General features: G+C 40.9%; 2 protein-coding genes across 2 annotated transcripts in view; both read right to left on the minus strand.

Moving 5' to 3' along the window:
* Positions 1-2,042: 2,042 nt before the first annotated feature.
* lrmda (leucine rich melanocyte differentiation associated) overlaps positions 2,043-18,563 on the minus strand; it is a 190,939-nt gene continuing 174,418 nt past the window's right edge. Inside the window, exons 6-7 of the mRNA XM_010782770.1 lie at positions 4,140-4,224; positions 2,043-2,101 (exon numbers count right to left, since the gene is read on the minus strand). Of these exons, the coding sequence (XP_010781072.1) occupies positions 2,043-2,101; positions 4,140-4,224 (144 nt within the window). The remainder of the gene's footprint in view (positions 2,102-4,139; positions 4,225-18,563) is intronic.
* On the minus strand, positions 16,353-17,538 carry LOC104955259 (EF-hand domain-containing protein D2-like). Its single transcript, XM_010782544.1, has 2 exons — positions 17,443-17,538; positions 16,353-17,278 (listed from the first exon to the last, which is right to left on the minus strand). Exon 2 carries the CDS (start codon positions 17,268-17,270, stop codon positions 16,980-16,982), a length of 291 nt encoding a protein of 96 aa, XP_010780846.1. The 5' UTR covers positions 17,271-17,278; positions 17,443-17,538; the 3' UTR covers positions 16,353-16,979.

Raw genomic sequence — 18,563 nt, forward strand, 5'->3', positions numbered from 1 at the left:
ACTCATGGAACATGCCAAGGCGATCTAAACCAGAACAGGAAGATTATCATCAGGAAGATGATCTTCATTTAAACTACAGCGTGACATCAAACAGAAAAGAACAAAATCCCTCAAGATAAGCACGGAAAACAGATTGTATGAGGGAATGTATTAATTAAAAGATTCCGTTACTAGTACTATGTGTTTACTTCAAATAACAGCGCTTTATGGAAAGTTAATATTTGTATTCACAACGCCATATGACCCACGCAGTTATAAACACAATAATCAGCTCTGGTTATTAAGCAAGTGACAATTAACCAACATTAGGGAGCAGTTTATCTGTTTGATACATTAACATTTTTAAAGCTATCAAACTTGCTTTTAGTTTTTCTAAGTGCATTGTGCAAAAACCATTAAGTCATCAGTCAAACCAACAACCTTCCCCTTCATAATGACAACAGCTAAGTTTCAACACTAGCAGTTTAGTCATCCATTAGTCATGTATCCCATCCAGATGTCTGGTGGAGGAAAGGCGGGGAGGAGGAGATAGCAGCAGGTGTAGATCTATCTGAGCCCAGCTGAGCTCTAAAAGGCAGTGCTTAGCACCCACAGCTCCGTCATCTGGCCTCTCCCCTGTCTCCGCCAGCCTTTCGACAGCCCATTCCTCATCATTTACCCCTTTTTGGCAAAGCCCAGAGCCCTTCTAATGGGCCGCTCTGAATGCTTCCAGATGTTTGTTTATTTGTTGTGCAGCAACTATAAAACAGTTTACTCTTAGTTTGGATCTGTTCCCGTTGTTCAATTTTTGTTGGGGGGCGTTGAGGGAGCGAGGGAGAGTTTAGCAGGAGTTGCGGTGCAGATCACCCCAACATGTAATGAAAGTAAACCGGCAAACAAATGCGAGAAACCCCATGGGTGTCGTCAAGAAGGTGTGTTTTTTTTTGTTGCTTTGAAGGCTGCCTTTCTCCCGGGATTTTAATAACAGTTGTGCACCATTTAAGATACATACATACAAAGTAGCTGGAAGCGGGCCCAGAACAACACGATTAAAAGGGCCCGGGGCTCATACTGTAAGGCGGGTTTCAGGCATTTTTCCTCGTCTGTTTACTCTGCTTGTTCAAATATATCCCCTTTCATTTACCGCTGTCACTGCTGAGGGATGGCCTACTCACATCTAATCTGATACCTGTAAAATGGCAGTTTCCAATCTGCGTATTTATTGAAATATACAGACGAAATGAAAAATATTTAATTAAAAATCTTCTCTGTGTACATGGATCTATCAATCAAGTCAGAAGTATTTATTTTATATTCTTGTGAACTACAGTTATAATTAGATCTATGAAATAAACTTGAGGATTGCACTTCAAAATGTGTCACCCTAAGAAAATGACAAGGTGGTAATAAATAACCCGGCACATTGTTTTGCAATATTGAAATGATAATTCCTCATGGTAAGGCACAGGAACACAACATGTCATTGGCTGTGGCTAAGAGTACGGTGTAGGCCAGTGAAGACACACAGTACTTTAGGCTGAGACTCCATTTCGGACGGTTAGATTTAGAGTTGTGTTGACAGTTGGACCAGTACTGAGAGTTAGAGTCAAGGTGACAGTAGTGGAGGATCCTCAGGCCCCTCTGCCAGACTATATACTCCACTCTGTGTCACGCCTTCACCAAGACACACTGGAGCCCCCACCATCCTCCTTCACTTTGTCTTTTTGTCTAGCTCTCTCATTTTGAAGTCTCTACACTGTTTAACGCTGGTCCTCTTACTGTCATTTCCTCTCTTATTTAACTTTCCCTCTTGTTCTGTCTAATAATCTCTTGTCAGATCTGGTCTGTGAAATCCTAATTTAGATTTCACTACCACATGTTTTCCTTCCTCCCTCACCTTTCACTCCGTCTGCTCTTCTGCTCGCTGCCTTGTTTTACTTTGCCTACTCCAGGTTGACTCCTCCACCAACTAAGACAGGAGCTTATCCTGGAGTTCTGTCCTTGGTTTCCACCCCTCTCTCCCTGGGCAGTGACCTGCCAGCGCTGCCCTCCTCTGGGAGCTTCTAGTCGCTGTAATTACCTCTGGCACCCGGGCTCTGGGGCTCGCACACAAGGTGACACGCTGGAGGGGTGGGTGCAGAGGGTTGGAAGGAGGAAAGGGAGGTTCTCTCTGAGCAGCCGACAGGGCGATGTGAGAAGTGCTGCTGATCTGTCTGCTACTCTAGCAGTCATGATAAAACTATATAACCTTCCTTGTACCGGAACAACTTTAAAAATAACCACTTTCACTAACATATTTGTGTGTACTAACAAACTCTTAAGCTGCTTGCCCAATAATGTAATGTAATTCTCCAAATCATGGCTTGATTCTATATATCTCATTACATTACATAATACAAAATATTTTCAAAACAGCGGAGTGCCTCTACTTGCTGAATTATATCTACCAAACAAAATCAATTCAACAGCATGAACAGGACTTACAATACAAAAACACAATATCACTTTTTCAACAAAGTCATGTAGCGTATTGTTTCATTCTCTATTCATATTGAAATGAGTGTTGCATTTAACTACATCAAATTGTTCTGCACATTGTTTTAGCCCTTTTGTTTCTACCCTGAATTTAACACGGTAAATGCTTTGAAATTATTTTCTGAAAAACGTTGTTTGTTGTAGCGCTGCTTTGCCACAGCTTTGTTCTCTTTGAATGAGGAGTTACTGTGACCGTCTTCAACCAATAAAGAGAACTCAAGTATGTTTAAGAAGTGTAAATAAAAGGAAAAAGCATAACAAAGAGCTGGGGTAGGGGCTGGAGGCAGGGACATGAAGAGGAGGTGAAGGGCGAAGATGAGGGCTGTGTTATCTAAGACTGCAGCACTGCATCATAAAAATAACAAATGGAGACTGTCACTGCTGCTCAGATCTTAGACGGAGGGGAAAATATTTCATGTCAGATCCCCTCACCTTTAAATGGACTTTTCCCAACCAGGTCGGATTTTGACAAAGCACGGGCTCTTCCTGTCCTTACATCCGAGGTGCGAGCTGCCACCGTCCCCACTTTTATGACATAGATCTTTCCTTGGCACCATAAACGGGGGGTAGATATGTTCACTGCTGACATGTTGGCCTACCATACTGGTGGTCAACCCATCAAAGGTGTTGTGCTTAGTGACGACACTGATAAATGTCTCAGGCTTAAGAAAGACCTGAGAAAAGTGGGGCGTATTTGAAAAGTAGCTCCTGACTCTGGATGAACTGTTGCATCTGGTCACGACACACCAATCTCAGTTATTTTTTCTTGCCAACTGAACTCCTGGTTATGTGTACATTTGAGACCTTGAACAATTTGCAATGGAGAATACCTGCTTAATACTTTTTGTTTTGAAATAATATATGTTAAAAAGCCCTACCTTTAAGTCATATTGAAACTTTTTACGTCACCTTTTGTTAAATGGTTACAATGTAGCTACAGTGTGAAATTATCTTTCATATACAAAGAAATGCATGTTTGTAGTCCAAGGACACAGAAAGTGACTAAATGCTATACATGGTTTTGAAACTGATACACTACGGAGGATCCATGTTGAAGTAAACACATTTTTCATAGAAACTGATGTATGGGTATGATATAATAAAATGGACGGCCAGGGCCTGCACAATGGATGTAGGACATAGTGCCTTTTTATCTAATGTGATGCAGTCTTCCTATAGTGCAGTGTTTGATGTTAAGGAGTTGCTACACAGTTTCATCAACCGAATACACCGGGTCAATATGGGGCCTAATCAATGTCTAGTATCAACAGATCAAGGATGCTTCATCTTGTATATGTGCTGTGTGCTGTGTGCTCCCACGCATACATTCAGATCAGAGTTAACCTGAATTACTCAGATTTATTCCCTCTATCAACGAATCACACAGATGAAATTAGATCAATAAGAATAGATAACATATATTCAGCTCAGTCGCAAGGTCAACAGATTCCCACTCACTGTAGCCGTTGGGGTTAGGACTTTTATTTACATAATCTGTGGGCTGAAATATAATAATATATCATGTTGCTTCTTCTTCACTTTGAAGAATATCTGTACAACTGTATCTACAAACCGCCTAAGTGAAAAGGTTATGAAGTCCAAAGGTTTTTCTTTTTTTCCCTTACCTCTGTGGTTGTTGGCATCTCTGGATCCTTGGGGTAGAGGAGTGTAGGGCAGAGGGTGACTCTCAGATCCTCCTTCATTTGGTGGCTATAGGGGAAAGGAGATATACAAACAGGTTTAATAAAAAAAAGTTTGACAAGTTTTAAAATATCAAATAACACTGTAGCTGACTGAGTGTCATAAACCCTTTGGGGTTCGTGCAGGACACGTTGGAAACACTGCTCCTTTTTTACGACATAATGTGGCAGGTCATGTTTGATTACTTCTCACGTGTTGTGGAGCTTCACTCCTGTCTTTGATGATCTGATCTACGACCTGGTTTGGGAGGAGAGGTCCTAACCTTCATTCAGCCATGACCTCTTTCAGTGGTCAACTAAAGGGTAAACGTCACTCACTCTGAGCAGCCAAATGTAGCGTGGTCATGTGAGAGCAGTCCCCTCGACAGAGAGGAAATGCAATTTTCACTTTGAATAAAGCTCATCTTAACCTTATTTAATGTCAAATACTTGAGATGTGAGGTAAATATGTGCATAGATTCCTGGCTGCAAAACTGGAAAGAGCTATTCATTGTGAGCAAAGTCAGAGGTTAAGGATAAACAAGTGTGACAAATGCTGCTTTGAGAAAAAGAGAAAACAGAGGCTGAATCTCAGAGCGTGTTCCCAAACAGGTCAAGAGTTTCTTGTGTTGTTGTTTTTATGTGGACTTTTCAAGGTCCAAAACATCCTCTTCCTTTCCTTAGCCTTTTAGCTAGTGGAGCAGGCAGTTTATCATGACACAGCGATATCCGATGCCTTTGTAGAAAATACTTTCCTTTCCTGCAGGAAGGAATTCACTGGGTCTTTAATCATAACAAGAGACTCAACTGACAAATACATATTAGAGAAGGGTTGGAGCTGCATTTTTCCCACTTTTGTTGTTGTTCCTCTACATGCCCATGCATAACCTTGAGAAATGGAATGGTCTTCACTATTAAATGGAACCATATTCTTCATGGGCAAAGAGAGCAATGTGAATTGAAAAAAATCACATAATGTGCTTTCAGATCGCATCTCTGAAAGGCATTAAGGCCTGGCCAGCATGTGTGTCACATTACACCAAAGAGAAAAATGGCTAAATACGTTTATTATGAGACCTTACTACATATATAGTGGTGGGCTATGCTTTTAAAAGAAGCAGCTTGAAATATAAATATTATTGTGACAGCAGACCTGCTGCCTCTGGAGTGGGTGAAACCTGTTTAGAAACATCCCAGATCACTCCTTGCTTGTATGCTGTACTTGAATGTAATATGTAATATAAGCTGTAAAACAACCCAAAACAAGAACATGCTGTCCGGAGAATTTTTTTTTAAATCCTCATTTGTGAATAAACAATTAGGTATTCATGTTATTCCTACAAAATAAATAAATCATTTTGGAATGGGAACCACACTTACACACATTGCATCTTAAAAAGGCTCTTGATGCCCTAATTTAGCCTTTTACCATTTGAGGGTTAAATTGCTAATGGTTCTCATGATGAACACAGAAGAGTCTGTCTATGACAATCATTATGGCCTAACAGATCAACTCAGGCATTAATACATGAATTGTGAGCCTATTTTATTTGATGTATACCTCCATGCTCTTCTGAGCCACCGTGAAGCTGCGCCCCTGCTTGCCTCATTTCCTGGACCGCTTGAAAGATCACAAGGCCTGGGCCTCTTCTGGCCTGCTTGGCCCCCAAAAGCCCCTCCTAATCCTGCTGCTTGCTTACAATTAATCATCCTAGTTGCCACATTATTAACGGCACCACCCACAGACTATGTTAGGGGGGTGTTGGAGAGAAGAAGGAGAGGGAGGACTGCTTGCGTTAGCTGGATACTGGATAAAGCCTTGGGCTGGTTTTGGTCCTATGGGACGTCAGTCCCCTTGCTTTCAGTATCACCGCCCACCCAGTCCCCGTGCTATGCATGACACCACCACTTCACCTCCTCAGTATCATGCCTGCTGATCAAACACCCAACCCATTCAACAATCTGTGGTTGTCACTTCCCGTCCTATCCAGCACAACCATTTTAACCCACCCACAGAACATCAATCAGCCAGCTTTCCTGTGTCCCGATCCTCCCTTTTGTCCTCGCAGACCTTCCTCTCTATCCCTCCACAACTCTTTCACTTTAGTCAATGACCTGTCCAGAGGATGTCAAAGGCGCAATTCTTTTAATGAGGAAGCATGCGGGATAAATGAAGGAAAGATTTCTCTCTTGTACTTGCTTCAAAAGGGGCTGATGGAGTGAACAGTGATTATTTTAATATACTATATATACACAAATGGGTTACACCACTAGTCTTTGCTTACTTACATTTACACTGAACTGTTAAGATAAACAAAGAGTGCTACACAGCAAATTATAAAAAATCCAAAGATTCACATTATTTTAGTTTTGACTATTAAATGACATAAATATGACTTTGTTTGATTACACCTGTAGGACAAAATATTTAAAAAAAAGACATTGATGGTCGCTTCATCTATGTTTCTAATGCCCTTATTCCCCCTTTCCTTTATCCTTCATTCCTGTCCCTTTCTCCCCGTTGTTTTCTCCAGTTGTACCTACACTGAACAGAGGGAGGTGCTGCTGTGTCGTGTATTTAAGACGCTCCTGAACCCCCTTTTCCTCTCTCCCTCTTTCTCAGTCTCTCTGCTGTCCAGATTAGTCTGCTCATCAGGCTGAGCATTGTTTTAATTTGCTGGGCCCGGGGCATATGCTGAGTGTTCACATCATTATTGTCTCTGTGCAATGTGAGTTATCACCACAGCTTATGATAATGCGGCACAAATTTACAGGCTGGGGAGCACCATGGATTCTGCGATAATAAAGGGTGGACAGAGGGGAGTGGAAATAGGGAAAAAGAAATGAAGAAAGTGCGTGTGTGAGAGAGAAAAGGGCGGTGGCAATGTGGGGAAGCTCTGTTGGATGTCATTATGAAAGATGATTCCCGTACTGGATCATACATCACACCAATGCTGTCTGTCTTCTCCTTGTCGGTGTTGTTATGTGAATAAATGCTGATAAAGTTGAAACCCAGAGGCAAAAGTGATTATTACTTCCAACATATCACCGTGAGAGGGGAGCAGGAAGAGAGAGAGAGACAGGGGAGGGATGGAAAGACAAGAAAAGCAAAACACAAAGAGAGCCACATGGAACACATAACCATCTCCACAGCAGGGTTTCCTGAAAAATATGAGATACCAAAAAGTGAGTTGGGGAAGGCTGACGCATATCGGGGTGTTTTTCAGATTCAACTGTAACAAAGTTTACAAAGTTTTGCAAGCTTGGCTGTCGATTTCAAATCTTGATGGATGTTATATTACAGAAAATAACGGTGACAACTGATCTGGGAAGATTTCCCTAGAATGTGATTATGATGCTGGCTGCCACAGCGCTATGTACAGAGTCAGTATTTTGCTCCGTGTTACACACATTGCTTTTCAGAGCACTGATCTGAGGTCTCACCCCGAACAGCTCATCCTGACACAGGTGGTTCCTGCCTGGCCTCACCTCACCTCCCTCCTTAAGACTGACCAGCAATACAATCTAATTACAGCCGCGCTACAGAGGGAGACCAGTGTAAACACCAGGCCTTTTTATCTCCTTATACATCTGGACAAGTAGACAAAGTGCTAAAAGGAAATAAATGTGGCCTGACAGCCACATCAAAGAGTTCAGCCAGAGGCTTACTGCTACTTAGGGCACAGGAATGTTGTTGCTAAGCATCAGCTCGCAACCTATCAGGGTGCAAAGAGGGCCCTGTCCCGCCTTAGAGAGGGAAAAGGGGAAAAGAGAGAAACGAAAGAGAAGAGAGAGGGAGGGAGGGCGAGGGGAGGGGGGCTGACATTGAGGGGAGGCTAGGGACTCAAGGAGATTTTTGTAGCTTAAAGCAATTGTTGGAAGAAACAAGCCTTCTGTTTTGTTTTCTCTTGACACCATTTCTGCTTTTTGTGCTTGCAAAAGACATGTATAAAAATGTCTTTTGATATGTTTTCTCTTTGGGTCTATATCAAAATATTTCTTTTGTGTCTGTGCATGGAACTTTTTTCTCGTCTTGTCTCTGTAAACTGGTGCTGCTTTCTGATCATGTTAGAGATCAGAGGAGACACAACTTGAGAACTTATTTGAGTCAACATTTAATGCTGGCATGACACGTTTATTTCTTCACTAGATAACCATTTTTATGATCCATGTGTCATACTTCTTAAGTTCGGGGTTAGGAACAATACAACACTTTCAGAAATAAACAATAAAGGAACAAATAAGTAGCACCAGCTTGCAGAGTCTTACAGCATGTTATGATGAAATGAGAAATGCTATAATTCACTACAAGGGATTGAATCGAGCCGTAATATACACGCACACACAGGACTCCTGTGCATAATTCAGCGTTCTGAACCGAAGCCTAATATTATTGTGTACTAATACACACAATATTATATTTAAATGTTATTATATAGCTGGAAAAAAACATATATGTGCTGGGGGAAAATCATTTAAATGCATATTTTGCCAGCAACAGCCTCAACCGGCATGAAAGGTAGAGCAGTAGTTTATTAATTCAAATGTTTTTTATATCTGACCTTAATGATCGTGGCTTAGGAGGGAAGAGAATAACGTGTTTTAAATTGCTGTTGTGCGCATGAAAAACATTAATTCTGTTTTCTTAGGTAATAGCACGGGGAAGAACATTTGAAGTAATGGTGTCTGCACTTGTAGTGTAGCAGTCTTTTGCTCAGCAGGAAGACTGCTGAGCGTGTGTTTAATGATTTACCAGTTCTACTCCAATGAACTTGCTCCGAGTAAATGTATCATATGATCACTGATCACAAGAGCAACCGCTCCGATGTTTCGCTCGGGGCACGGGGCACACAGAGCGAACCAGCAACAGTTAACATTGTCGTTTTGTGTACGGCTAAGCATCAAATGGGCAAAGGTTGAGTGTTGCTGGATGTTAATCATGCATAGCGGAGACTCATGGTGATAAGATGGTGGATGGTAATAAGCTTGTATTTGTTTTTAGGTTGAAACTTAAAAAGCCATTCGACCTTTACTTTGAGTGTCTTGCAGAATCAGTGTAGGTGATTTAAAGCAGAAATGTAAGCCTACATTACAGGTACAAGTACAATTAGCTTGAGGCTATTTCTTATTTTTGTCTAGCATGACCTTTGAAGTTAGTAAGACAAAAAAAGAAACCCAAAATGTTGTATTTATTACTTAAAAGAACAATTACATACAAACTTTTGAACAAAACACAACTGATCGTTTCATAATGTACAAACTATTTATTTTATCTCAGGAGAAATAGGAGAAAAAAGGTGAATGTGAATGTTCTGATCTACCCACAACAAATATCATCTTTGTCAGAGTTTTGCCTTATTTAACTGGTGCGAAAAGAAATATTTTCATCTTTCTCACACACGCACACACACACACACACACACACACACACACACACACACACACACACACACACACACACACACACACACACACACACACACACACACAGTAAGTAAGGAGTGTGACATATCATGAGGCTTTCTGTTCTGATTAGGGGCTGTATCTAACGTCAGGGCTGTTTTCTAGAGTGTAGGATGTTTAATAATTGAAGACTCAGGGAGCGGGCCTGTCACACCGGCTTGTCTAGAATGTTTCCTATGCAATTAGACGCCGAGAGACATTTGAAGAGGACCCACAAAAAGAGGCACAAAAAGTGACATGTGAACTTAAAGGAAATTAGCTCTTCACACGAGTGAAATGTGAAGGTTACTTAGCAATGCTTAACTCAGACTGCGGCTGTGTGAAGTGTGTGTTTGACTCAGCCTCGCTACGAAGACTGCGATTTTCTTTACTTTGAGCCGGCTTCAGTCAGTAAGATCACAGAGGGAAGGAAAACTAATTTTGACTCAAGGCATACGGGTAGAAGAAAAAGAGTAAAAAAAAAACGGAGATATGTCGAAATAATGAGATCTCTTGATGTGTTCTGGGAAGATATGGGATGATGCAGACAGATGCACAACTCACATCTTCACCCAAGGACACAGACACACAACCTCGGAACATTTAACCATAACTTCAAAACACATGGATTTGCATGTGTGATGCACTCACATTAAAAAGCTCACACACAGCCTTTCACATTATTTGGATGCATGCAACACTAATGCACATGTACTTACATGCTCGCTAACATTCACGCACAAACACTAACTGATTTGTTGATCAGTACAGATGCAGACTTGTATGATGTAAATACAGCACAACCACAGTTATCTAAAAGTAATTAGTCTGACCTCGACTCAATGTTAAACATATTTAGTGGCATCAAATAAAAATAATTTGGCTTATTTTTGTGTTTTTTTAATCCTATTTATTTGAGTAAGATCACTAAAATCTACATAAAAACAAAAAAGCTATTGAAAAATCCTCTTTATTTCCATTTCAAAATATGACATGACAAACTGTAAACACAAATGATTCATATGTTCAAGATCCATCTCTGCTTGCCTCCTATTCCTGACAACCTTTCGAAAAAAATGTCCCCCATCCACATCTCTGAGTTCCACGTCACTATGATAACACTGTCATCTTACACACCTATCATAAGTCACAGGCAAACGACCCAGATCCTCCGTTGCGAGACAGAAGCCTCTGCGGGCCTGTAAGCTGTATCATTACACCATGTCATCTTTATGGCACGGAGCAAAGCTTGGCTCTCTAATTACACTCTGCCTACTCCATTTACCCAGACAGGGACAGAGCAGCAGGCAAACAATGCATTAAAAATGGAGTGCTTCCCTATGGATGCCCGTGTTGTTCTGCTGGTGGCCGTTGTTGTCCCCTGGTTGTTGTTGTTGTTGTTGTTGTTGTTGTTGTTGCTCTAAAAGCTGTGGAGGAGAGATAGCAGTGGGCCCACGCCACTGTGCCTTGCTCTCTACCCCTCCTCGACTTCCCCACCTCCTCTCATCTTCAACCCTTCCCTCAGAAGGACTTATGAAGGTGAGTGGCTATATGACAGGCCAGGAATAAAAGAGACAAACCAGGGATAAAAATTAAATAAAAAGTAGCTGTCTTAAACAGTAATTGCACTCCTTCGCTGAGCATGCTTTCAGATATATAAACCTGATTTACTGTCGGCGTTGCTGCTACAAATCAGAGGGCCCTCTGAGAAACACTCGTGCTATGAAATTGTTTAATCTCATCAAGTTCTGCTTTCACAGCAGGCCATAAATCACATAGTCTTTGTTATCATAGACCTCCATGAGCGCCTCTGAGGCAGGCAATGGATCGTGGGTATATATAATCTTGACTGCGCAAACAGCAGGGTCTGAGCAGCCTGAAATACTTTCATATTAGCCGCGGTGCAGCTGGCGGAACACAAGCGCCCTGATGTATATCTCATTTCCTGCGCTCTGCATCTATTTCGAGCAAATTATTACTGCATACATTTGTTGTTACATCTAAACACCAAACAGGAGAGCCAGGGCAATTTTCCACTGAGTGAATTTACCGCAGGGGTCACTGTAATGAATGATTTGAAACTTTGTCATTCAGTGGAAAATTGCCCTGGCTCTCCTGTTTGGTGTTTAGATGTAACAACNGAAAAAGGGGTACATACAATGAGGACTTATACAAGTGGACCACGGGACACCACAGAGGGGGGGGGGGGGGTAGGGGGTGGACACAGAATTAACGATAATCACACACCATAAATCCGAAGCAAAGGGCACAGACACACGACCATCACAACACTCTAGGACCGAACACTGACACATGCAACCGTCTCTACTCGCACAGTATATAAATACTCTCGGGTTGCCAACATAACTTAAGACGGAGGAACGACGCCCGGCGAGTTAACAGTCGAAGTGTTTGTTCGAATTAGTACATGTGTCCGCTATTCTATTAAGACACACAGAAGGACGCGATACAAAATTGGATGTGCGGTCATCGAGCCGAATATCAACTTAAACTAAATCAAAGGTGTATAGAGTTACACGAACTAAGAAGGAATTTTTTTGGACCGTCCGCCCGAACTCTTCGCACAGTGTTAGTAAACTTAATATCACAGTGCTAGACGGAAAAATAACTACTAGGTGCCTTTCGAGTAATCTACTATCCCAATCTTTACTTAGCTTTACTTTAGAGGGGGGGGTTGTGTTGTCGTCTCTCCCTGCTACTTACTGACTATCCTAACCAAACAACAAAATACACACAAGACTAAATTGGTTTTGTAATAATAATTTCCTATAAATTCAAATCAAGATTGGTTCCCTGGTAGAAGATCTTCCGTAGTTTCGTTAGGCCACGGCCCTCTCAGATATGTGTAGTAATTATACAACTGATGACACCTACTGTTATTCTTTTAGAAGAAAAAATATATAAGATGTCTAGGAGTTAACTCGCCGGAAGGACTGACGATTCGTCTTGTTGTGTCGACGACTGTCTTTTCCTATATCTCTCATCGTTTTCCTCCAAGTAACGTTGCTGTCGCCGAGGGACTATCACGATAGAGTTAATATAACAAAGTATTATAACTTCGATGGTCAGAATAACTTTATTTTACACTACTAAGGGTCGGTTCCGGTGTTGAGTTCGTGTCGACTTACTTAAATCAAGTGGCGCAATTTGTACTTCGCAAGATCTTCGTCACTCACACCCACCTCACGAAGTTATGAGACCAACTAGTGAATGTGATTTAATCAAATTGACAACTTCCAGACCGTCCTCTGTGAACGGACTTCTCGTATCTCTTCAGTAAAGAGATAGTAATCCAACACGTTGTTTCTCACAAGACAAAAGACGGCAAAGAAACCGTAGTCCTCAAAGGAGATCGCTCCCGAAGGGTGTCGTCGCAAAACAAAACCACCACACTAACGAAAAGACACGCTACGTCAGAGTCTAAGACAGTCTGTCCGGACACTCCAAATCTACGATATATAAGGAGAATCCTCAATTATTAATCAACGAGTTAACTGCTTTATCCAACACATACATCTCCAAGTGTTTTCTAAGCCAAGCCAGCTGGACCAAAAAACAGCAAAGCATATCGTCTTTTTTATGTGTTTGAATTTAACTTATTGCATAAGTGATTTATTTAGTTTTATATTTATTTAATCCACGTCGTAAAGCTCTTGACTTTATTAGACATAAAACTTGAAATGACATGACATGAGTGTTTATTGATAACAAAAATAAAAATAATTAATAATATTTGAACTATTACAAGTGAGTTATTTATGTTTTTATATTATTTATTGTAATTCCACGTCGTAAAATTACTTGAACTTTTATAGACATAAACTGACATGACATGATCATGATTCATCGGCAAACAGTCATAAAGTAACATAAAAAAAATTTCTTTTACTTGAAAGGTGTACGAACGCTTTCTCCGTCTAGACGACCGTGATTGTTAATCCCCCGTGCTTACCCTTTAGAACCGGGCTTGCTTTTATCCTTTGTCACCGGCTTGCTACGCTTTAACTAATTACCTTATAATTCATATATTACATATAAAAATGGTAAACAAGTCGACGGCACTAATACCTTTTCTGTACTAATACCGTTTTGATTAATTGAATTGGAATTGAATGAATGAATGAAATTAATTGTTAGATAATACCCAGGTATTTTGTAAAAAGGCGTGAAACTTACGTATGTCAGTAGTAAAAGGTTCATTCACGTAAAAGAAAGAGACACCTAATGAATTTTTCACTTAGTCTGTTCGGTTCCACGAAATTTTGACGTATTTTTAGATCCGGGTCATCGGATGTGGTTTTATCACATTTATTTCCTACATTGTCGTCCGAAGTTTGTTGTTTGTTTCGTGGGATATTCACGTAAACGTAATGTTTCACGTTTTTGACTATTTAGGTGTAACTTAATGATAAATTACTTTAATGGTTAACCTAAGTCTAAGACATTTTATTCCCGACGCAGGAGTAATTCGTTTCATCATTTGCAACAATTCTATGATTCACTTTTGCCATTTTAGGTGTTAGTTTAATGTTTAATTTAATTAAAGTCTGACCGTTATTCCACCAGAAAGGGAGTACTCGTTCATTGTTGTAACAAGTAAATCTATGCTTTTCATGTTATATAACTTGGGACACGCGCAGTAAAGGGGGATTACTTTTGACTCCTACCACTTAATATTGAGTGTTACCATTTTAACAGTCCTTACCCATATCTCATCTGTAACATCTTGATCTATTCGATACTATTCGGTCGGAACAGTTGAATATTCCCTTTTCACCCTCCAAGAAAATTACTGGAGGGTGAAAAGATTATTCATCGCTTCCGACCGAATAGTATTTAAATAAGATCAAGATGTACAGATGAGATAGGGTGAAAGCCACTGTAAAAGTAACACTCAACTATTAAGTGCGTAGAGTCAATAGAATCCCCTTTACTGCTCGTGTGTCACAAAGCTTAATAACATGAACCCAGCATAGATTAACTATGTTACCACACCAACGGTACTCCCTCTCCGTGAATAACCGTTAAGAACTTAACATAAATTAAAACATAAACTACACTAAAACAATAGGCAAGTAACATACATAGAAAATGTTCAATGATGAAAACGAAATACTCTGTCTGTCGAACCATGCTAACGAACTGGTAAGTTAACATTAAAAGTAACCCCACATTATCCAATTTAGTACACGCTAAATAGTCACCGTGAAACATAGTACTACAATATCACCGTAAACAACAACACTTCCGGGGCGACGAAAATGCTCAGAACATAAATGGCTCGAAAAACCCCATCCCGGATGCGGATCCCTACAAAGCATACGCTCACAAATTTCGGAACGAAACCAAAAACAAGCCACAAGCATTACGTGAAACAATATCAATAGATGTCTCTTCTCCTCCACCCTCCTCTCCAGTACCTTGCAAACATAACAGACGTCTCCCCACTCACGCTTATTTACAAAATACCCTGGCGCTATAAACTAACCAATTCATTCAATCAATCAAATTCAAATTCAATTCAATCAATCAAAAACGGTATTATACAGAAAGGGTATGTCGTCGACGCTGTTGCACCATTTTTTTACATATGGTAATTCATATAAATATAAAGATAATTAGTAAGCGTAGCCAAACAGCGTTGACAAAGATTAAAAGCATCAGCGGCACTTCCTAAAGGTAGCCACGTGGCGGATTAACAAATCACGGTCGTCTTTTCAAAATAAAACCACATGTGCAATAGTACAAGGCCCGAAGCCGTCAGTCCACAGTGACAAAGTTACCTTCGTCACATTGTTAAACAGGTATACTGATAAAATAAAATGCTTTTCCACTCGTAAAGGTGTTATTGCACTTACAGTAATAATGACTGTAGTTGACTTCAACTTGAGTTTACTTTAGTTATCTTCACTTCACCCGGTCTGATGCACTGACTCCTTCACTATTGTGCTGTTTACAGATACAGATAAAGTCCTGGTTACATAAGAACTTATCAATATTGTCTGTTGTAAATAAGCCCATGTAAGACTTAATTTGAACCTCAACAGAACCAGAGCCAAGGCTATAAATCAGGGATGTCCCCCCCCCCCATTGAGTCAGCTGCTATACATTGACAGACTTCTAAAGGCAGGGACGAGCTGCAAGTATCTCACTGGTGGATACTGATGTCCACCAGTTGGTCCTTCACTTGATGGCAGAAATGTAGCACTGCATTGCAATTAAGGTTGAATTTATATGTAATTATTCCTGTGATATTTATATATTGCATTTAAAAGTCAGTTTTCTAATATGGTACAGCCCTGATAGGCCTTTGTTAGATGGTATAACAACATGGAAGTGAAAGTTGCTCTGTTTATTTGAATATGGCAGTGCAATAATATAAATCTTTTTTTTCACTTAAAACAATAAAAGAATTGTGATAAACAATCGTATCCTCAATATTGATCAAAAATAATCACGGTTATGGTTTTCTCTATAATCATGCAGGATAATGTGTAGTTGCTTTTTAAGCGTGAGTATTTTGTAATATTCTAAGATGTATATGGATGCAGTTGAACGTAACTAAAAAGACTACAAATCATGAAATGACATAAAAGGATAAGTGCCCCCCCACACACATTATCTGATTATAATAATAATAATAATAATAACTTTTATTTATATAGCGCTTTTCAATAACCCAAAGTCGCTTACAAAAAAAATTAAAAGTACAGAAAGGGGGTGAACAGGCAGAAGACAACATATTGGACAAGAAAATTGAACATGAACATTACATGAACAGGCAAAGGACAACACAGGGGGGGAGCAAGCATCTGATCTATTACCTTATCACTGACTGTCCCCACCCTGCAACCACTGAGGCTTCACCAATATAGGTCTAGGCTAGCCTGCTTTATAACCAGACATTGAGCAGCAGCTTTCAGTACTGATTATTTTGTTAATGATTAAACTATGTTTAAGTTCACTTATGAATCTCATCTCCCATCAATTACAACGCCCCTGGGATCAGCAGTTCCGACTTCCTGCTGCCTTTAAGCCTTTCTTTAAACATGAACAACACTAACACTCTATCACCTAGACTCTCTTACAATTAACATTCAAGACGTGTCTTTTGGCTGGCTACACCTGTACTGTAAGGTAGAAAAACACTGACATTATAGGTGTATTAGGAAGTGTCCGGCCGGAGCAACGTGCCCGCTCCACTTCCTTATATGAGCAAGCTGTACTTCTCTCTTCTCTCAGGCTCAAATGGCTGCCAGCGGCAGGAGGCATGTTTCACATTTAGACATGTTTCTGGAAGTGTTGTGGCAGACTCTCACACACTCACGTTTTGAACATCTTCTCCATGTCCTTGATCTGGCCCCGGGAGAACTCTTTGAACTCGGTGTAGGGGTTTAACACCTTCATGCTGGGCTGCTGGTGTTCCCCCTGCCCCTCGTTCAGCTCCTCTCTCCGCTGTAGCTTCGCGCCGAGCTCCGAGTCTGCGTTGGCTGTACTCGGTTTGTCTTCCGAGCTATCCTGGGTCCCAAAGAGGTCCACAGCAACAGGCTCCTCGGCTCCTTCTTCTATCTGGAGCCGGCGGCTGAGCTTGGACGAGAGCTCGTCTGTGGCCATGTTTCAGACTGATTGTAATAATGAGGAGAGCGTTATATAGCTGACTGACGGTACAGTAAAGGAGAAAGCTGACTTATAAACAGCCTTATGTTTGGTTGCCTCCCCCTACCTACACTGTGTACTGTGTACGGATATATGTAAGAGGCAAAGCAAAATATACAAATATTCTTACTTTTCTAGCTTTTTTTATTTCCAGGGCTCTAGCTCCAAGTTCAGACAGATGCCTTCACTTCAGGATGTTGTATTGGGCTCATTAGCTACGTAGCATTCTTTCTGAGTCCTGTCACGCTGTCGCCACGCCTTTTAAAGAGGCAGTAGGCTACACAGGAGGAACAGGTGTTGGCCCATTCCCAAACCGCCCCCTGCACCCTACCCCTACTGTACACCCTACCCCTCCGTTTGCGCGTTCACGCGGAGGGTCCGCCATATTAAGGGCTGTTCCAAACCAACGAGTGTGGAGGGGGGGCTATCAAGCCCTCAAACAGCGAGTCTGCAGCGGTGCTGACTTGAGACCGGTGGTCTCTACCTGACCGGGGTCACGCTGTGTGTGTCCGTCAGGAAACACGTTGTTTACAAGTAGTTCCAGCAAACATCAACTGATAAACTGCGATGTTAACAACCTCATGATAACCTCATATGTTTTAACTTAGGATCATACAGTGTTTAGTTCTAGAAAAAGTTAAATGTGTGCATTTTATTATAAAGTTGTGTATATTTACAGACTGTTGCAAAAACTAAGAAGCTTATAAACATCAGGTTTAAAACTAAAAGAGCTTTACAAAAAAATAACAATGAAATATGTTTGGAGTTTTATTTGAGTAATTAATTTACATTTTTTGTCTAAGAGATCCTGATTTGAAACCGTTGTAACATACAGTAACGGCATTTCCTGTTTCTGCCGGAAAGAGGGAAGTCCGTCCCAAAGCTTGCCGCTGTATAAAGAGGCGAAGTCCCTCCCTTTCCGGGGGAGCTCATGGGACCCCGGAAGCGGAAAATTATACATTGAATTCAATGGAGAGAGAAAACGTATCTTTTGATCCCGTTTGAATTGTGCCACGAACTACACATATGATGTTTTTCAATTTAAAAGTAAACTACAATAGGTGCTCTAGGAGGAGATTCAGGTGATAGGTGGGGGGGGGGGGTTACCTTGGTTGGTGATTGGATAATGGTTACTGTGGCGGCTTCGGGCCTTGTACTATTGCACATGTGGTTTTATTTTGAAAAGTGTTTCCCTTTCCCCATGTATGTTACTCCTGATTATGTTCACCTGGTGCCCTGTGTTGTCTCCTC

Source organism: Notothenia coriiceps, unplaced genomic scaffold (assembly GCF_000735185.1).
Source record: "Notothenia coriiceps isolate Sejong01 unplaced genomic scaffold, NC01 NC01_scaffold00024667, whole genome shotgun sequence".
Taxonomy (NCBI): Eukaryota; Metazoa; Chordata; class Actinopteri; order Perciformes; family Nototheniidae; genus Notothenia; species Notothenia coriiceps.